The sequence below is a fragment of the Contarinia nasturtii genome, unplaced genomic scaffold (genome assembly GCF_009176525.2).
Source record: "Contarinia nasturtii isolate CC-2019 unplaced genomic scaffold, AAFC_CNas_1.1 Cnas_scaffold_1964, whole genome shotgun sequence".
In the NCBI taxonomy this organism is placed as follows: Eukaryota; Metazoa; Arthropoda; class Insecta; order Diptera; family Cecidomyiidae; genus Contarinia; species Contarinia nasturtii.
The window spans coordinates 579,295-601,067 of NW_022199294.1; the positions used below are offsets into that span (position 1 = coordinate 579,295).

Below are 21,773 nucleotides of genomic sequence, written 5' to 3' on the forward strand. Positions count from 1 at the left end.
CATGAATATATTAATTGAACTCATTATTATATTAACCAAGCGATCGCATCATTTGGCATGCATAGACAGCATCAAAGTGATTTTTGCACGGATTTTAAAGTTCACCATTTTTTTTTCTTTATTTGGCTTAATTTTTCGGTATATTTGTTGTAATATCCATTCAAACGTTCCAATTTGAAAAGTAGAAAGATAAAGAGCTGGATTATGCAAGTCTAACTTCAGGAGTTTTTTCTGTTGAATTTGAATGGAGCGCGAGAGGAAACTCAACACACCACATTCACGCGTAGTCACGTAGCGTGCATGTCACTTTCGCTGTCATTTTTCCAACAAGGATTGAGTGAGAGAGAGTGTGTGTGAATGAGAGAGAGAGACGCTATAAGAATGTTTTCACCCAAAACACATGACATTGAGCAGAACAATATTGACTTTTTTTTGTCTGAGCCAATATCAAGGCGGACAAATTACCATACTGTTTAGTTGTAATCTGTCAGCAGTTCGAATACCATTCATTACACCGAAGGCTCATTTTCTTAATTTTTGTGTTTGCAAATTCCATTTGTCTTCGTGTGTATGTGTATGTGCGTTATGTTATTTTCATGTTTTAATTCAATTTCAGTGTTTGAATGAATACCATTTTTTGCATATGTTATTAGTGTGGTGTTTCAAATTCAATTTTTCACTGCCGAAATAAGAAAAAATTATTGTGGCAAATTCTGTGAACGCTCAGAATACACAGCATCAAATTATATTAATGAATAATTGTTGTGAAATGAATAATCGATGTATGAAATGCCAGATATCTCATGAAACACTTCTTGAATTGGTAAGAAGTTTATTGATTTATTTATGTGTTTTTTTTTTCTTGAAAATTAAGTGAAATCTGGCTGCCATAGTAAATCACGGTGACTGTCAACAAATTAATGTTCTACAATTTCAGTAAATGTCATGCATCTCGCTCAATTCTCAAGAATTTCACTTCAATTTCTTCATTTATGCGAAACAAAAGAATATACATATATATTTCATCATATCTCATATAATTACCATAGTTACAAATAAATATTATTCAAGCAGCTAACAACATCTTACGAGCGCATGAGTATATATTTATCTTCTTGCTTGTGTATATTTTCTTTGGTTCGTTGTCGATTCGCTCAATTGTGTTTATTTAGATAATTCCGTCAATTGGAACGATGAGCAAAATAATAAAGATAAATAAAGAAACGAAAAAGAACGCAAGTAATAACACATTGACAGTGTATAAACAAAATGAGTGCTAGCAGTTTCATTCCCGTTCAATCGATGCTAATGTAAACAACATTGCGGGTGTTGAGAATAAATTTATAGTTTTGCAGGAAATGAGCGTAGCATCAAATGAATTACAGATGTGATTTTCGTCATTTTTCTTTCTAGAAGTGATACAATAACATCGTCCAGTCTCACATTTATTATGAAAGATTATGTACATATATTTTAAGGGGAAATTGTGGTACGTTTCAAGGACGCAACTTTATGGAAAGATGTTCGTCGTTTACTGTTTTTCATAACGCAGTTAAAATCTTTGCTTTTATGTCATATTTATATGATGACTTTTCAACGTTACGATTTTCTTTAAGCAATTCTTCATCACAAAAAAAAAACAATCATTAGCACGAGTGAAACTTTACAATTGTTAACAAAGCTGTTTGTAAATCAGATTTAAAAACATATGTGCGGCTTCTTTAATGAAAATCCACCAAACGAACGATGTTTAATCCAGACAATATATTGAACTAACTGCTCATTTGAACTGACAGTACGTTAGCCAGCTAAATGGACTAAACCAATAGAATTTATTGTTATAATGAACAATCACTTCTAGTAAAACAAGAAAAGTGATTCATCATTAAAACAATAACGTCTATTGTTTCAGCCCATTTAGCTGGCTAACGTAATGTCAGCTCAACTGACCAGTTAGTTCAATATATTGTCTGGTTTAATCGAGTCCAAATATCGCATTTCCAAATACAACAGTTTAAGAATGAATTCGCTTCGAGTGCATGTTCTTCCAATTTCTGTCCACCGCGTGATAATTTTGAAGTAGAAAAAAAAAACATTTTGTAAAGAGTAAATGAGACCGAAGCCATAATCGAATTAAATTCAGCCAATCATTTTTGTTCCGTGTGGAAAAAATGGAATGAGATACCTACGGGCGAAAAAATGACTTTTCTATCATTCCATCGAGGTGCACAATAACCATATACTTACCCATTACTTAAATAAATTGAAACATGTATATGTACGATAAGGTTGCACCCCAAGCCATGACGACTATAGCAAGTACATTCTAATTAAATAAGTAGTATGGTGTGTGTGCTCTCTTTTGCCAATCAATTGAATCAGAGCGTTATCATCGTGTTTTGTTGTTTTTCTTTCCATCGTGGCGTTGATTGTTATCTATGACGAAACGCGAACTGTTCCCAAACCAACATGGAATATTGGCACATGAGATTGGAATTGATAAGCGAAATAGACAAACCATTTGTTCAAATTGCTTATGGTAATGTCGTTTAACATAGTTCAAATGACTGTTGAAAATAGAGATAAATAAGAGGAAAAAATGCCAATCATCATTGTATTGTATGCTTCATGCTGTTATTTACTGAATAATTAATGTTGTTGTTCCAAATGGTATCTAATTGAGATTTTCGAATTTAATCAGATGTAAACTATGTCATTTTCCTTGGAGCTCTTCTTATCCGGTCTTTGCACATCTCCGTTGTCACTTAAACTGTTGGCGGATTTTGCAACAAATTTATGTGATGATTCATTATCTTCGTCGTCTGTACATGGTAAATAGCTATCCTCAACATTCTAAAAAAAGATCGAAGAAAATCGCTTAATATATATACACTAACCATATTGTGACATTTATATATATGTATTTATTGTGACATATATATTACCGATACATAGCTGCACATTGCTTTGCTGCTACCACGGTATGAACGCGCTGAATGATTATTATTGAATTCTCGCAAATGAACCACATCTTCCGTATCATCGCTGCCATTAATGACCGAATGTCGTAGGTCGTACGAATTATATAGACTATTTAGTCGTTCAAACGTTTCTGAACTAATTTGTACCGGATTCAGATCATAGTCGGTGCCATCTTGTTGTGGTGGCGTCTCTGATGGCGGTGGCGTCTCTGATGGCGGTGGCGGAATGAAATTATTCAAGAATGAACTTACATCACGTCTGCAATCTCGATTTTGTACGGTGCCATTGATTGCATCCTGTCTTTGCAGTGAATTTGTTTTGATGCGCTGATTTAATTTGGAACGACTCACAACAGTGGGGGTCTCATCATAGTTTATCGATTCATAAATTGCAGATGTTTCTGCAAATCAAATTAGAGCATTCGTTAAAATCCAATCAATTTCATTATTGCACAAGCATTAAATGAACGCGCTGGATAATCAATAACAATCAAAACATTTGAAAAAAGTATTTTAATACAATGAAACTGATTCAATTTATCAATCATCATCAATTGCAACACCATTTTGACGTTGTAAAATGGGGCATTCAAAAAACAATTAGGTCTTTGATTTTATGGCTTAAATGCGATTGCTCGTAATTATTATACCTGCTACGTGATTCGATTGTTTATTCGTTTGCGGAATGTGTTTCAGTTTCGCATGATAAATACCCACATAATCATTACAATTTTTACACTTTTGATTTGAAATTTGTTCGCTACACTTTCGCACAGAGTCTCGAAGATCTCTTATTTGCCACGCTAATTCGTCAATAATTACACGTTGATGACTAAGCTGATCTTCTTGACGTTCCAAACGATTTCGTTGTTGCTCGATTAGACTCAGATGAGCATCGAATTTTTCGCCAAGTTTTCGATTCATTTCCGATATCAATGACTTCATTTCGGTTAAATCACTTTTAAATTGATTCATTTTTAAAAGAAAATGAAAAAAAATCACACAACAAGTTTCAGGCACTAATTTATCGTTTGTGATACGAACTTATACTGACTTGTGACAGTTTACATTCAATTCTTGCTCAGTTTTCTGTAGCGTTATTAAATTGGCAGAATGTATATATTTTGAGTTAGTTATCTTATAAATTTTACTTGTTTTTTTTTTGTTGTCGTGGGGTATAGATAAGCTACAACAACACGTATTACGTAGTGCTTGCAATAGTCAGAATCAAAACGATGACAATGGATATGAAACTTTAAACAAAAAACATTGTGATGTTTATATACTAATTGACAAAATTGAAACGAAATTTCTGCTTTTAGGTCACAAGAAATATGATTTTCTACACTGATCAGCCCAATTTTTTGATTTTTAAGTTGGATTATTTTTTTTTATTTTTTTTTTTTCAATTTCATCTCCCTCAAAGTGAATTTATTACAAAAAATTAAATTTTTTTACTCATTTCTTAAGACTACTTTTTTTTCAGTGACGCACTTGTTCATTTCAATTTGAATGTATGTTTTATCTTTTTCCTTTGATATGTTCAAAGTTAATTTCGCTTTTATTCTCATTTTTTCAGTTTTAATAAATCCATCACATTTTATCATTTCGAGACAATCGTTTTGTCACGAGAACGAATACGTTTGTAATGTATTTTTTTGTCCGTTTTCAATGCCTCACCACATAAAATTGTGGATACAACTGTTTATTACACATAATATGGTCATATCATAAAAGTTTTTTAATTCTTCAAGTTTGACATCTATTTTAAAATAAAACTACAAGTATTTCTATAAATATCCATCTTAATTTATTTACCATAATATCATTCCAGTCGATTTAACATGTATATAAAATGTTCAATTTGGTTTTTGTATTCTTTGAAAAAAAACAAGACTGAATGTTAAAATTTGGTTCTTTTTGTTCTAAAAATAGGCAAAAAAAATCGAATAGAAATTGAAATTACAACGAGTTCAACAACATTCAAATCACGAATTGGTTTTATGTATTATTGAAACGTCAACAACAGGTTAGTTAATAATTTCAAGTTTTGACTTTGTCTTTGAGTGGAATTCCCATATACGAATCCAATACAAAGCTTTCACGTGATTTGTTGTGTCTGTGACATTCTCTAAAGATAATGGAAAAATGATTGATTGAGTCATTGTTGGATTGCATGAAAAGTGTAACCCATTTTTGTGAAGTGATTGTGATGTACGTGTCGAACAGATTGAACATGTTCAAAATATACATATATTCAAACCTAAAAATAGAACCCTTCAATTTGACTTTATTATAAGCTACAGAAAACTGAGCTACATAAAAACATTTCGAATATTTTCGAATCCAATATAGATCCATACAAAGCATACGGAAGGATGGCTTTTCCATGTATCGTTATTTGCGATATTCTTTGTGATATTCTCTGTTGTGCCAATTATTGGCAATATTTTGGAGAAATTTTGATTAAATCACACGATATAAAATAGTACAGTACATAGAATAGAGAGAAAGAAGTCATTCACTGTATTATATATGTAACATATTCAATGACACATATCCATAGACCATGAAAATCGTTATTGGGCCAGGATGTTATGACGTCAAAGGTACACACACATACACATGCACGATCGGGACGAATGAGCAGTTGATTGCATGCAATATAACACATATTTGTACATGTATATAGACCAAATAGCAAGGATAAGATTTTTAGTGGGTGAATAGTCAAACAATAACGTCATCATTTTCCCATACTGTGTTTCGTTTATGTTTTCTTGTTTAATTGTAAATGACAATCGTCACAAATCATTTGAAAATTGGAGCGTAAGAGAAACCGTACAAGATGTGTTTATATATTATTTTCATTGCAAATAAAATTGCCATCTCGTTTTTTAAAGGCAGTCATGTCGGCTGTCATGGAGATTGAGACACCGTTCGATTATAAATCGATTAATGCACAGAACTGCAATGCGAACAGTCAATTTTAATTGATACATCAATGTAAACTTCAATTTATTTTTGACCCATTTCGCGATTCATTTGTGTCCCATTTTATTTTAGACACTTTCAAATCGGAGTTTACATTAAATATTCATTTTGTGAACAAAACATGGCTTAATCATGTAGTTCCAAATCGGGTTAATCGAATTTTGTCATTTTTCAACATCACCAATGAAATTGAATACCAGTTTAGCATTCTAAGTGATTATAATTAATGTTATTTAGCTCATTTATTTTTAAAACGAGCAGCCAGACGAGCAGCCACAATGCATAATGAACATAAATTAAGAAAACGGTGTATAATTTGGAAATAGATATGTTTCAATTGACTAATCAGCCCGTTGAAATGGGATGATTATAATAAACATTCATATGCGAAGTGAAAGACGTGGTTTAACTAAAAATAGAACCGAGAGCGTCACTTTCCTTTTGTCATTTGATCCGAAGATATAAGAAAAAAATCTCTATAGAATTACATAAAACATGACTAAATTGGAAAACAATACACAATTAATTGGTAGCTTTCGATGATTTTGTTGCCCCCACTGAAATTGGATTGTTCTACTTCTGTATAATAAACCTTTACATGTCGAGTACACACTTCATCCAATTGTTATCTATTTGGGGATAGAAATTTGCCAGAAGGCTTTTACTTGAAAGATATCCATCGAATGTTACCCAAAACATTATCATAATATGAAAGCGGCTCTCTGGTAGCTCCGTTTAATGTGGATGCTGCTGGATGCTTATCCAATCAACACAAGAAAATTCGTATTACACTTCCATCACCTTTAACATTTTTTTCTCTCTCTCGAAAACGAACAAAACGAATGCTTTGCGCATGCGCTTTTCAGTTTAAAAACGAAAAAGAACCGTCTTACAATCCACATACATGTTGTTCCCAGACCAAAATAACTCGATGGTATTTATGTGTTGGTGCGTTTGATAGTCCACAGTTCGATGGATAGAGCTTTTTATCTCAGTTCTGGATTGGCATTCGTACATCGGGGGCTGATAGAATCACACAGTAAATACAATCAACCTGCTATCAGACCATCGTTTCTGAAGAAACGATTCATTTTTTAATATATGTTTTTTTTTTCTTTAGAAACAAGTGAAAAATATTTATTTATTTTTTTCAAATATACGTAAAACAGTGAATTTACAACAACAACAAAAATGTAAGAGGCAAATAAATTTTATTTCTCATTGTAAAAATGCGTAAAAATGTAAGAAACGAATAAAATACAGTGACTGTATGCAAATTAAGTGTTTGATATGCAAAGTGTGAATTCATTTCAAGTGTGAAAAATGTGATTGCATTGAAGTTGATAGATAGCAAAAAGATCAAAAGAGGAAATTCTCTTCTATATTTAAAATCAATCACATGTCATTTAAAATTAATGATGATTTTAACAAAAATTAACCTTTGAATTAATACACCATTGTTATGCAAGATAAACACACAATTCTATTCTTCTTTTCAAATGGTTCCAGGCCATATCACTCAATGGTGTGTATTGGTGCTGTGTTTCATTTGTATGGTTTCAGGCAATGTGAATGAAAGTCGCAAATTCAACTATATATCAAAATGTTCACATTTGGCGCTTTGAACGTTAACTATACTTTGGCACACACACAAAAATATTTTTTATTTCTATACACTGAGAATTGAAATATGAAATGAAAATATTTGGAATCGATAAGCAATTCATTTTCATGATGTATACGCTCAATGTTAATGGAATAATGTCGGTTATGCGTCGGAATTTTCGGTTTTGTTTGTCACCCAACGGCTATTTAGATTTTCATTGGTTCGAAAAACGATGCCAATAAAATTCCATAATATTATTGATTCGGGCGATAGAAAAGAAATGTGCGTTCAATAGTAGATGAGACGGGACACAAAAGATGATGAAAGTGAATCTCATAATAAAATTCCGAAGAAATCCGTTAAAATGTTATTAACGCTACAAAAAACGTAGAACTCAAGCATTCTGGCCATAAATTTGATGTCGAATGATTCAAATTAATGATTTTGTGACACATAATAATATAATCCACAAGAATAGAATGTTGTAATTAATTGAAACACTGGAACATTCATAGTAGAAAGCTTATCTACAATTGAGCTGAAAAACACGCATATTATAACGTAAAAGAATTGCATTCAAATAATTTCAATTCACAATGACCGTCATTTGAAATCACTGACAAAATGAGAAAAATCACTTTCAAACTTGTGCAATCCACCCGAAAATTTGTTATACATATAAAACATACAAAAATTGCTTTTGAATAGATTATCATCAATGACGTCGTAAACCTCAATCTGGGCAACCATCCTCTTGACGAAGCTATGCAAGAACAAAGAAATGTGTAAATCCATATATACTATTTACCATTCACATAATGATATAAATTCGAAAACAGTGTTCGCCCAGTGCCATCAAAAACTTATATGCACCCCGAACAAGAGAGAGAGAGAGAGAGAGAGAGAGAGAGAGAAAGAGAAAGAGAAAAGAAAAACAATGAAAAACAATAACGAAACCATGTTCACTGTAAACGACACGAAGCAAGTACATAAAAATCCATATTACAATATGCATGGTTGAGTGGAATTCAATTTGATTTTGTTGCTCTGACTTTCTCAATTCGAACTTTGAAGCCATACATTTATTGTTCTACCATTATCTTACGTCTCAATTCGATTTTGTGCCAAATCGGCATAAAAGCATACTGTAAATAATGCGCTCTATTACACTGTGCACCGTACAACGTATATATATATATATGTGCTATGTACAGAGCGAAAGCGAGAGCCCAGTACGTTCGCATAAAAAAGGAGAATCGTGCTCGCTGCACAACCTGCTCAATGATGTGGATTGTTATGAAAGCGAAGAGTGCTTATCATTGACGTCATCGTTTGCAGCGGTACGAGCTTTTTTTCCAATGCCGCTTCAATGATGCTTCTAGCTAGGCGTGCATGTATTCGTTTACGATAGTGAACGGAGAAGCGTTCGATGTGAATACAAAAGCTCCGGGAATGGATGGATGGATGGAATTCACAAACGCACGTTAAGGTGTTTATATTCTCAAATTGTTTGTATGTATGCGTGTTAGAATGTTTTGATTTAAGGCTTGGGTCAATTTGAAATTGATTGCGTCTTATATAACAATAACTATTGCTGAATATGTTTAAACGGCATGTGAGCGCTCTGTGTGAGACAGCGTAAATAATGAATGTGTATCTCATACACTATACACATCTAATGGTATTTAATGAAATATATTATGATGATTAACCGTTTGTGCTCGGTTAGGGGTGTGTGTGTGTATGTGTGAGTGTGTGTTTGCCTTAGCACGAAATTTATTTCCAACTGGAAAATATTATTTTGTTTGTTACCACTACAAAACATTGCAGTGCATACAAATTTATGCTGACACACTATATGATTAAGAAAACCACTTATCGTTCATTTGGGAACTTATTAATGTTCACATTTATCTACAAGAATCCACAATTTCTTCGCTTCAATCAACTAAAACATACGTGGAAACAAGCAGTTCGTTTTTCGTTAAATGAAATTCATTTTATCAAATCGTTTGCATTCGACCAGCACTATCGAAAAAAAGTATTATGAAAAATGTCTACAAATATTTTGAGTAAAACAAACAACAAACGTGCTGTTAATCTAAGCGTATAATCCATTACGTTAATGAAGGTAAGCACTGCTTGCTAAACAGTGTAAATATTTATGACGTACTACATTGGCAGAGCTGACATAAGAGTTATATAGTTTTTATTCTCATTTGTCTAATAAGTAAGTGATGTAAAAATGAAATCGTATCGTAAAAAATGGATCATATAATGTACATAACCGTGCCGCAAGCTATATGATTTGAGGACGACTTTGTTCTTCCTTTCACCATATTCATTGTTCTAGTTTTTTTTTCATTATCACTTTATTCTCTTCTTCGTTCCTTTTTTCGTTTGCAGAAAATGAATTTAAGTGGTTTCTTTTTCCTCTTTCGAGTACACCAACCAGGCGAATTGATAACAATGTTTTATATTATTCTCACCATGGGAAAATTAGAACAACAAACACACTATTACTGAACTTTTAGATAGATGAAACATAAAAAAATGTTGTTTTAATATAATTGAATGCATCCTAGAGTTTTTCACTTCGGCTAATTTCTATTTTTATACAAACAGTTTTATGTTTACATCGTATAGACAATAAAATTATCATAAACAATTTGTTGGCAGTAATGCTCGAACAAATTTTCAAATAAATATCTTAAATGTTCAGATAAATTGATGGAAATATAAAATTCACTGAAGAAAGAATGCTTGCTTTCTGAGATAGATTGAATTTTCATGCAAAAATATGGCGAGTACTAGGAAGGTAGAGACGGATTTTTTTGCGCTAGTATTTTCAATATTCTTAGTGAAACGTATATAAGTTATACAATTTATGTGACTCTAGTGTGCGAAACAATAACTTCTAGTTTTCTCTTTTAATATACCCCCTAGGGAGATTGCTCTAAATAAAGAAAATATATTTCTTTTTCACATTTTTGTGAAGTTCGTTTGTAAATAAAAATAAGAAAATCAATGGGTTTGAACCTCATATAGATTTCAAAGTCAAATAACTTTGCTCAAAATACAGATATTCAAATTTAAACAATTTTTTTTCTTTTTTCCGACAGATTTTTGAATAGAACAAACATTTGTTCAAATTTAATTAATTCCGAGCGCATATGGGAAACAAATCTCAAATAAATCATAATGATAATCACATCGAAATGAAATAGAAAAATCGTACTAAATAAATTCTAGCATTTTACTTGGTTATTTATGTGTTGATGTGATGTGCAATTTCAATCACTTCATTATTTCATGTAATAAAAGAGTCGCTTCGATTTAGTTTTCCTTTGTGAAGACGTAAACAAGTAGTCATCAATTGAGTGCTGAGCGCTTCCAAAAGGCTGACCTCAAAACACTTTCGAAGATGTTAATTAAAGAGTACAGAATTCCATTGCCATTGACAGTGGAGGAGTATCAGATTGCTCAGCTGTATATGATAGCAGTAAGTTTTTGTTCTCGCTGCCAATCGATTCCAATGCAAAAAGAACGATTCAAATCTATTATAAATTTTTTTATTTGGCAGAAAAAAAGTCGCGACGAAAGTAAAGGTGCTGGAAGTGGTGTTGAAATTTTAATTAACGAACCGTACGAAAATGGGCCGGGTGGTAGGGGGCAATATACGCGGAAAATCTTCCATATTGGTTCACATCTCCCCGGTTGGATAAAAGGTAAACAATTGGGTTGCTAAATGAATGTAATTTATTCAAATATGTTCACATTATTATGACCATTAGGAATTTTGCCAAAAAGTGCATTGACTGTACAAGAAGAAGCATGGAACGCTTATCCATTTACAAAAACCCGTTACACGTGTCCATTTGTTGAAAAATTCTCCTCAGAAATAGAAACGTATTATTTTCCAGATAATGGGTAATTTGAAAATAACATCAAATTCACGATCTTTCGTGACAATTATTGATGTCTCAATATTTTTCGGTCGAATCTTTGTTATAGATACCAAGAGAATGTATTCGAATTGGATGGCAGTGATTTGAGAAATAGAATAGTTGACTTGATTGATATTGTAAAAGAGCAACTTTATCCGAATGATTACGTTGAGAGCGAGGATCCAAAGCTATATATTTCAAGTAATGATATTTTTGTGACCTCTTGACACTTGTAACTTGCTCTTATATATGATTGAAATTAATTTTTTCGATGAAAATAGGTAAAACAGAGCGTGGACCGTTAAGCGAGAATTGGCTGGAAGATTATTGGAATGAAGTGAAAGGAAAATCGCAACCAACATCGAGAAACATGGCATTGATGTGTGCATATAAATTGTGTAGAGTTGAGTTTCGTTACTGGGGAATGCAAACAAAACTAGAGAAGTTCATTCACGATAATTTAATGCGAAAAATGATGGTCAGTGCTCATATTCAAGCCTGGGCTTGGCAAGATGAATGGCATGGCTTGAATATGGAAGATATTCGAGAATTTGAACGAGAGACGCAATTAATCTTGCAAAGAAAAATGGTATTAAACGGCGAAGACGAAGATGAAGATGGTAAATGGAACCTTTTTTTCAATTTGTAGAAGTAATAATCGAGAATGATTTTTTATTTTCAAAGGAAATGCAACTGATTTGAGCACTAGTAAACATTCATCGCAGTTCCAATCGATTGAAAAAACGGAAGATACTCCAATGTTTCCCAAGAAATTGCCAGAACCGCCACAACTCAAGGAGCATCCGCCAAGCATAGATAGTTCGGAAGGTGAAGATGACGTCGCTCCAACTCGTTCAAAAACACGCAACGAACGATCGTCAAGTGGCCAACTATCTCAGCATTCAAAGTACGGATCAAAACATGGTCTGCATTCACCAGCTGGATCGACTCAAAGTTTCGATTTACAGGTAATGATTTTCATTAAATTGTTGATGCGCCTTGAATCATTTTTATGCTACTAAACTCTGCGATGGCTTTTCTAATTGTTTTGTCTTTCAAATGAAAAAAAAAAAAATCCATAACAAAAATGACATTTTGAAAGTCACTAATTCTGATTTCTGCTTGTTTTAAAAAAGTCTTTGTTCAATACGTATACGTATTAACTATAGTTTATAGATTTAGTTTATCCTATGGTTTGTGATGATTTTTGGTCTATTTGCGTTTTTGTCTTTCTTTTCTCTCTATTTATCATCAAACCAGCCTGCAAATCAAACAAATGTAAAAAATGTAAGTTTTTATTTCGTTCATGAATGTATACATTCAAACATTAAATTGGCCCCGAATTTTACTCTTTTATGGTATTGAATGTCTTTATTTGTATTCCGGTCGGTTTGTTTGTGTAGATAATTTTAACGTAGAGTGTAGACAGTTCCTAATATATATGTTTGTCCATCCCAGTGTGATTCGTTGAGACAACTCGATTTTAATACCGATAATTTTCACTTTTCACGTCATACAGGTGGCGAATTGGCGAATGGAAAAATTGGAGATCGACTCCAAGTCTGGTTCGGATGAAGAATTTTATGACTGTATCGGTAAGTTCAACGGTATTTATGTATTTAAACAAACTGAATGATATCGATATTTCTGAATTTGATTTGTAAATAAACAAACAAAAAAATGAACAATTAATTAAAAGGCAAAAAAGTCGCACTGTCCAATCATGGTATGATTATGTAACAATAACAATATACGTTTACCATCGTATTGCTTGTGCCATACCCAAAGCTTTTTATCCAAACAAATATGTTTCATAATATTTGAACGCATCAGCACAGTGGAAAAAAACACTGAATTCACCTTCATTTCAGATATGAGTGAATCGATATCGTTGGCCAAATGGAGTTCATTGGAATTATTGCCAGAGGAAGATGACAGTCCACCGCCAGCAGCAGCACAAAAAAAATCAGCTGTTGACAGCATTTTCAGTCACACGTACCTGCAAAGGGTTGCATCCGAACGGTAATTGATAGATAAACTCTTAATTACTAATTATTAACGAATGATTACCTTTCGAAATAGCCGTCGTCCAACATTAGGAAATTCGTCAAGTATAGATCGTTCTCCACCCGGATCTCCCGGAACCTCCTGTCCCACAAGTGTTCTAGCACTGATATTCCACGCTGGCAGTTGTTTAGATGCGAATACCGATCGTGCGGCAAAGAAATCAGATGTGACCACATTTCGCGGAGCTTTCGAGTCGGTAATGCGTCAACACTATCCATCTTTAGTGGGGCATTTGATTATTAAGTTGGTGGGTTGCCCATCAGTATGCAGTGATGCATTAGGCATTTTATCAAGGTAATTAAACACTTTGATAATCCCGCATCATTTTATTTAATTGGAAATCTTCGGCCATTTTTTACAGTTTAAGTCCATTTTCCTTTGACGTATCGCCTACGGCCATGTCTGAGCTTCCAAATTTGACTGACGTACCAATCGGCGCTATACCAATTCTAACCACATGTTCACCGGATTTTCAAGATGCCATAAATAAAGCGGTTACCAGTGCAAACATTGTTTATAATGAATTTCTTAAATCGGAAGAAGGAAAAGGATTTAATGGTCAGGTAGCAATAATCGGTGATTCCATGGGTGCAATTCTTGCACACGATGCACTATGTCGTACAACGCGACACGGTAGCGAAGTATCAAATTTGGATGAAGATGTCTACCATGGTCTGTTAAGTGATCCGGAACTGGATGCAAGAAAATTATTGACTGCACCATCGCCACGAAGACGTTCATCGTCCACCAGTGATTCGCGATTGCCACGATTTGAATTTGAAGTTGGCGATTTCTTTATGTTTGGCTCGCCGTTGGCGATTGTATTGGCTGGACGGCGTTTGACTGATAGTCGGGCTGCCAATCAAAAACCGCACTGTCAACAAGTCTATAATTTATTTCATCCAACCGATCCCATAGCATCAAGATTGGAACCACTTATTTCCGCAAGATTTTCTTTACTTCCACCAGTCAATATACCTAGATACGCTAAATATCCACTCGGAAATGGTCAACCATATCATTTGTGTAAGTTAAAATTCTAAAAAAAATGTTTAAAATCTTCTTTAACATTATACTTCCATTTGAAACAGTGGAATTGATTCAGTCGCATCCTCAAATGTTTTCAACGAATGATGGTCACCAAAGGCGTATGTCAGATGCGTCCCTTCAGAGTACTGTATCAGGATCAATTGATAACATTCCGTTAACTACAATAACTACACTCCAGCAACGATGGTGGGGTAGTAAACGGCTTGATTACGCTTTATATTGTCCAGAAGGATTAAGCAATTTTCCAGCTCATGCGTTGCCACATCTATTTCATGCATCGTATTGGGAGAGTTCCGATGTGATTGCATTCATCTTACGACAATTGGGCCGATTTGATGCCTCAATGCTAATTGGCCACGATGAAAAAGATCATCAATCAACATTCCGTCCGAGTCAACCGCGCGAGAAATGGCAAAAGAAGCGAACAAGTGTTAAATTGAAAAATGTGAGAAATACTCACTAACCAAAAGTAAAATGTATTAAGCATCGTTTCGTTTTCGTTACATAGGTTACTGCTAATCATCGAGCCAACGATGTTATTATACGTGAAGGTCAATCAAACCAAAAATTACAAGCTCGATTCATGTATGGACCTCTGGACATGATTACGCTTGCTGGTATGTGTTCTTCGGTCAAACGAAAGATGAAGCAGCATTTTCAAAAAAAAAATTCCATTTATAGGTGAACGTGTTGATATTTATTTGATGAAAGAACCATCAGAATGGAGTATACTTGCAACAGAAGTTACAGGTAAAATTTCAATCTTATCCTAAATAATTTAGTTCAATTTCACACCTTGAATTATTGCAGATAAAACGGGCCGAATAGTGTATACGCTGCCCAGTGACAAATCACTTGACATCGGCATTTATCCAGTGAAAATGGTCGTCAGAGGTGATCACACATCGGTTGATTTTTATTTGGCTGTGATTCCACCATGCACTGAATGTGTTGTGTTTAGGTAATTAACTTCGAATCTCTAAAATTGACTCTATTGTTGTTGAAAATTGTTTTTAATGCATAAATTGACCTTTTCATTGGCAGTATTGATGGCTCTTTCACGGCATCGATGTCAGTAACTGGACGCGATCCAAAAGTTCGAGCCGGAGGTGAGTCTACAAAATGCATTGTTCATCTAAAATTTTTAACACTTTTGACTTTCAACAGCCGTAGACGTATGCCGATTTTGGCAGGAGTTAGGATATTTATTGATTTATGTAACGGGTCGCCCGGATATGCAGCAACAGCGTGTACTCTCATGGTTGAGTCAACATAATTTCCCGCACGGTTTGGTGTCATTTGCCGATGGTTTATCATTATCTGATCCGCTCGGTCATAAAACCGCTTATTTGAATAATTTAATTCAAAATCAGGTAAACAAACAGATCAGATGCAGACGCATAGATATGTACGGTGTGTATGCTTAGAGAGTGTAAGAGATTTGATGATCAAGTTAACACTTCTTTTCCTTGTTTTTCGTGTATGTATGTATGTATACAATATTTTCAATTGAGATTGCTTGCTGAATGAATAATACTTGAAATTTATGTCAAATGCGATAATTACGATTATATTTGATAAAAATAGGAGACTCCCATACAAACCTAGTATACAATTCAGAGTGCACAATATGTTCATCTCGTAAAATGCATGAACAGTAAAACGGATCAATAAATTTCTATTTTGTAATTCGGCATAATATTATTATGATTACAAATTGTAATTTACAATTATTCTACCTACGGCAGTCATTAAATTTTTACCGACACTCTTAACTATTCGTTTCCTAATGTTTCGTTTTGATTTCATTCAAAATATCTCAACCGTTGTATAGAGATATTACGTTTTTATGAAACCAAAGGTCCGATTATCCTAATTCAATTGAAGATAGAAAATATCACTTTGAACATTGGACGTCACGTAAAAAAAGAACAATTAAAATATATGTGCAATATCTAATCAAATCAAATTAAATTTCTACATAAAATTAATTTGTAATAATGCTGGGCAATGAATAAGATTGATATAAATTGAATTCTCCAAAAATAATAATAATAATTTAATTCAAAATCAGGGCGTCATCATTCATGCAGCGTATGGATCGAGTAAAGACATTGTCATTTACTCACACATTGGATTGAAGCCAAAACAAATCTATATTGTTGGAAAGGTAGTGTAATTAATTTTCGATTCATTAAAAAAACACAAACGAATATTATTTTTTCGTTTTCAAAACATAGATCAGTAAAAAGTATCAAGCGAGCGCTACATGGCTCAGTGAAGGATATGCTGCGCATTTGAATGTGGTAAATATTGTATTCAAAAATTATTTTTAAAAAATTGAAACAGAATTCATAATTTTAATTTAAAAAAAATCATTTTAAATAAAACTTCAAAGTTAATGCAACATGGTGGTTCAAGAGCGGCTCAAGGAAATCAACGGATGTTCATTCCGAAAGGCTGGTATGAATCTCATTTTTTATTAAAATATTCATTTAATTGAAATTGAAATAATAATATTGTTAATTAATGTTCTTTAGCTTTAATTTACCTGGCCAAACATCACTGCGGAGACGAAGGTAAACAATTCATTTATGTCTTTTATTTTTCATTTTTTTTATTCGGTTTTTCTTTTATTTGTGGCTATATGTATCTTTTGTTTGATCAATTCAATTTCGTTCTCCGTTATATTTGCTTTGTTATTCGTACCGAATAGATTAAATGGCGTAAACTGAATGTAAATTTGCATTTAATGTTGTATTGTCCGAAAATTATCAAAATACTTGTTGTTGAACCTATTGATAATGTTCCATATTTTTGTCTGTTTTTTTCTTTTTTTCTACCCCCAAAAAAATACACAAACACGTATCATTGTTATAACGCAACAACGTGGTCTTCTATTGTCCAAATAAAAATGAACTGTAAAATATTCGAATAGGTTGCATGATCAAGATGTTGTAAAATAGATACACACCGACAATATCAGCGCAAAAGATTTGCACAATAAGAAAATGTAAAAAAAACATATCTTATATAGATGATGTTGTTTTGACATCAACAAAATACTAATGATTGTTCTTTTTGTTATATTATTTCGTTATCGCTTTAGCAACGAGAGTGGAATGTCGATGTCGTCACCAGCACGTAGCGGTCACATGAAACGCAAAACATTTTTAAGTTAAAATATATGACAGAATAAAATCGATGTTGTGAATCGATGTACTTAATTGGCCCATCGCAATCAAGCAAGGAGACTAACAAAATCAAAAGAAAAAATCAACGCATTTCATGTTTAGATTGATGTAGCTTCGCAGTTCATCACAAATCGCAATTTAATTTTTTTGTGTGGCTGTGAGAGTTCATACTTGGCAGCAAATTGCATTCAATGCAAATAACCTCTACGTTTTACCGTTCTCTATCAACGATCGCTTCCCTGCATTTTACAACATTCTCCATTCACTACAATTAAATAGGATTGAACAACAATTTATCATTTTCCCGACACTTTGTCACATGGTGAGCAATTTGGAATGTTTGAGGGAGTCAATCCAATTTCTTTTGATTTTATAAAAAAAAAAATACCATTTTTCTTTCTTTTCTTCCTAAAGGTACCTGGCTCAGAAGACTGTTCTTTTTCATGTGTTTTGTGTGTTACTAAAAACAAATTTATTGTAAAATCTATCGACAAAAAAAGCTTTCTAAATGCGTGTGACAAATAAAAAAAAAATATTAAAAATTGTCAAAATTCAAACACAATTTATCCATTGAAGTTCTGAAACAAATGTGAGACGACGAACAAATGGCTTTAATTCGATCTATCAATTTGAGGCATGTGTTGATGAAAATTAGTTACACAATTTTTGAAACCCAAAGAAATGTTAATACGTGTTTAGCAATGAAAATATTTTCATAAATTAAAGAAAAGAAATGAAAAACGATCATCTGATAATGAAAGAAAGAAAGAATTGAATATATGATACATAGAATGTCTAAATTGGCTGTTTTGTTCAGGTTAATTGATCACTTATGTCTGCTCCACAGGCAGAATAACATTATATATTGAAAATTAAGACAAAAACTCAAATATAATTACATTAAATCGAGTAAATTTAAATTGAATGTGGTTAAAACAAATATATAGCTGTTGTTGTTAGTTTAAAAAAAAAGCATATAAAAGAAAGAAAATTATTATTATTATTATCCTTGCTGAAAATGATTCGATCAGGTAAAGGAAAAATAAAAGCCAAAAGTACATGAAATATTTGTTTTTATTTCATACACATGTATAGCGCTCATATCATCACTCTCCATGATTTCTTTTTACATTTGGTTCTCAATACATTTACATATTCAACATAGCAAATTGGACCGATATTATATTGCACATGTGAAATACTCACACTCACAAATAAATTGACTCAAATTGACAGTTTTGTTGTTGAAAAAAACGGAATTTTCCAATACTTATGTTTACAAATAAAAGAGCAAAAAAATGAACAAAAAATCGTGTTAATGTTTAATCGGAAAAAGAGGGATTATCATGGTTAAATCGTCAGGGAATTCCCATAGCGATTGAATTACTGTAACTGAAACTGGAATTTAAAATTGATGAGAATGTGCATTATGTATGCACTCTTGTGGCCGATATTCAAACCGTTTGCATTAGCATTAGTGCTTGACACTTGTTCTCAAATTACAAATCAATGCAGGCATCGTGTGAAAGCTGAAGCTGTGAAAAAATTACAACTCAAATCGGACCCTCACTAGAGAATATTGGACTTTATTCAGGTAATTTTTGCACTTATTGCCAATTTTTTAGTGAACCACACTTGTCGATACGAGACGACAGACTTCCGTCGGTAGAACGATATAAATTTCAAAATATTTACAATGTGTTTCAATGTGAACGTGTGCAATACATGTGCTCTACACTGATGTTTCACCATGAGCATCAACTCACGACAATTTTTTGCCAATAAATTCGATAGCATGTGGCTAATATTGACATTTTTGTCATTTTTTTTTCAGTGGTTTTAAATTGTCGTCGCCAAAATGCATAGGTTATGTCCAAGTGAAAACAAAGAAAATATATTCGGCGAATGTATTCAATCCGATTCAAAATCAATGACGTCATCAAAACGAAAACGGCACCCCCTTGATTCGATCAATCCAAATACGGCGAAAATTGAAATGAAATCATCAACCGCAATTGAACGTGTGAATTACGATTGTTTCGAACGCATTTTGGACGGATTTCATTTGGACGATCTCGTAAAAGTCGGCAGCTCGTGTAAACATCTACAATCAATTGTGTGTGACTTTTTCCAGACAAAGTTCCATAAACATGCCGTATTGATTGATTCCGAGCAATTCCCCCGCTATGCGGTCACCAGCAATGCGGTACACGATAACTATCGTTTTGGCATCGGTCATGATCTGAACGCATTTCTAAATGTGGTCGGTGAGAAGATTGAAAAAATCATAATCCTTAATATGTTCCCGATTGCAGCTAATTTGACCCGATTTGAAAACGACACTAAGATTGAGCAAATGATTACGAAATGTTGCGGCAAGACGCTAAATGAAATAAAATTCAAAAATTGCGGCCAACAAATGATGAACGGAGCCGAACCGTTTGAAAATGTCACAAGGGTATCGTTTGAAAATTGCGCACTGGGAAGGAAAGCGTCTGACTTTACGTTTTTATTTCCGATAATGTATCGTTTTGATTTGATCGACTGTAATGTAATGGACGTGCGCCACAGCATCGAAATGGAATTTCCAAAACTGAAATGTTTCAATTTGAACGTGCCATTGAGTTTGAATAGCTACGCAAACATCTCATTCAACATTCAAAATATAATGGCCATGATCGATCGAAACCCACACATTGAAAGCTTGAAATTGTGCTACTGGAATGAAAGTGCTTATGACGCAAAGTTATTGCACTATGTCGCACAGAAATTAAACGACCTTAAAAATTTGCAATTATGGCATTTGCGATACACTGAATTTTTCAGTCACGGTGACATCCATTTTAATAGTGTTCGCAAATTGACGCTGGCAAATCATTGTCACATCTCAGGAAAATTGGCAGCCAATCTAGCTGCACTTTCATTTGAGAATCTTTCAAAATTTTGCATAACTGGTGAATTTGATAGCGAATGTACCGCATTTTTGGCACGTCATAAGACAATCCGAGCGATTTCATTCGTTTCATCTGGAGCACACGATTGGTATCCATCGGAAGCTGATGTCATTGGGATCGTCAATCTTTTACCGAATCTCGTCAAAATTACCCTTGATGGAAGTCGCTTGACTGCACATGGACTCCTTCGCCTTATTAAACAATGCAGCACCATGGTACTTTCGTTGAAGATTCAACGATACGCATTTTCGAATGCAATACGGAAAATGTTTCAATGGGAATGCACAAAACTTGGTTGGCACGTAAATTTCAATTCTTTGTCCACTGATCCCAAAATGAAAATACAACGAAAAATTAATTGATTTAATTTCACACTTTTTTGCAACTCGTCTAATTGATTTATATTCTAACTTTAATTGAAATAAGTTTCATCAGTGACGAATTTTTTTTAGATTTTTTTCATACTTGATTTGATTCACCAAAAATCATACCATTTAAGTTGCATTTGTATAATTGTCAACTGTCTTTAAAAACTTGCTTCGAAATACGTGTTAAAATCCGACATTATATTTGGCCAGCTCAGGCAGCAATTACTTTTATTGTTGTCGCTCCGTTTCAACATCTAACAATATTAATATCTGTTCAAAGTACGATTTACATGTTCGAATATATTCTATTTACAGTGTTGTATTGTATGCGTGTGATTTCAAGTTTTCAATGACCTATTTTCAGTTTAAGCCGGACTTGATCTACTTCTTTTGTCATTTAAGAGGAGACAAAAATATGAAAACAATAACCTTCCAACAAATTTATTCTAAAACTAATACTCTTACCAAAAACATGGACATACCTAATGTTAAATTCAATAAACAATATCATACAATTCGAAGCGTCAAAATAAATTGTTTTTAATTTGAAAGTTCATATTTCAGTTTTGTAGAAAATATTTGCAGTTCGGTAAGGATAATTGAAAAGATTTT

The 21,773-nt window shown here is 33.2% G+C and overlaps 3 protein-coding genes across 10 annotated transcripts; 2 read left to right on the forward strand and 1 right to left on the reverse strand.

Moving 5' to 3' along the window:
• Window positions 1-492: 492 nt before the first annotated feature.
• On the forward strand, window positions 493-19,091 carry LOC116347527 (protein retinal degeneration B). 8 transcript variants are annotated; one of them, XM_031778130.1, is made up of 26 exons: window positions 493-823; window positions 10,704-11,083; window positions 11,165-11,309; window positions 11,376-11,511; window positions 11,596-11,729; window positions 11,810-12,148; window positions 12,213-12,496; window positions 12,789-12,815; window positions 13,048-13,123; window positions 13,237-13,254; window positions 13,400-13,550; window positions 13,611-13,889; window positions 13,957-14,621; window positions 14,687-15,090; window positions 15,154-15,262; window positions 15,327-15,395; window positions 15,456-15,606; window positions 15,690-15,754; window positions 15,813-16,018; window positions 16,720-16,815; window positions 16,886-16,951; window positions 17,044-17,108; window positions 17,186-17,224; window positions 17,584-17,658; window positions 17,755-18,161; window positions 18,254-19,091. In XM_031778130.1, the coding sequence occupies exons 2-24, from the start codon at window positions 11,006-11,008 to the stop codon at window positions 17,609-17,611; spliced, it is 3,630 nt and encodes a 1,209-aa protein (XP_031633990.1). In that variant the 5' UTR covers window positions 493-823; window positions 10,704-11,005; the 3' UTR covers window positions 17,612-17,658; window positions 17,755-18,161; window positions 18,254-19,091. The 8 variants fall into 8 exon arrangements, with proteins under 8 accessions (XP_031633990.1, XP_031633986.1, XP_031633988.1 ...); XM_031778126.1 differs by lacking the exon at window positions 17,584-17,658; XM_031778127.1 differs by lacking the exons at window positions 493-823; window positions 17,584-17,658 and adding an exon at window positions 6,971-7,168.
• Window positions 2,627-3,985, reverse strand: LOC116347529. The gene is made up of 3 exons (XM_031778136.1): window positions 3,632-3,985; window positions 2,946-3,382; window positions 2,627-2,853 (listed from the first exon to the last, which is right to left on the reverse strand). The coding sequence occupies exons 1-3, from the start codon at window positions 3,954-3,956 to the stop codon at window positions 2,698-2,700; spliced, it is 918 nt and encodes a 305-aa protein (XP_031633996.1). The 5' UTR covers window positions 3,957-3,985; the 3' UTR covers window positions 2,627-2,697.
• A 112-nt stretch (window positions 19,092-19,203) lies between the features above and the next one.
• On the forward strand, window positions 19,204-21,681 carry LOC116347528. The gene is made up of 2 exons (XM_031778135.1): window positions 19,204-19,433; window positions 19,674-21,681. The coding sequence occupies exon 2, from the start codon at window positions 19,698-19,700 to the stop codon at window positions 21,153-21,155; it is 1,458 nt and encodes a 485-aa protein (XP_031633995.1). The 5' UTR covers window positions 19,204-19,433; window positions 19,674-19,697; the 3' UTR covers window positions 21,156-21,681.
• Window positions 21,682-21,773: the final 92 nt, after the last annotated feature.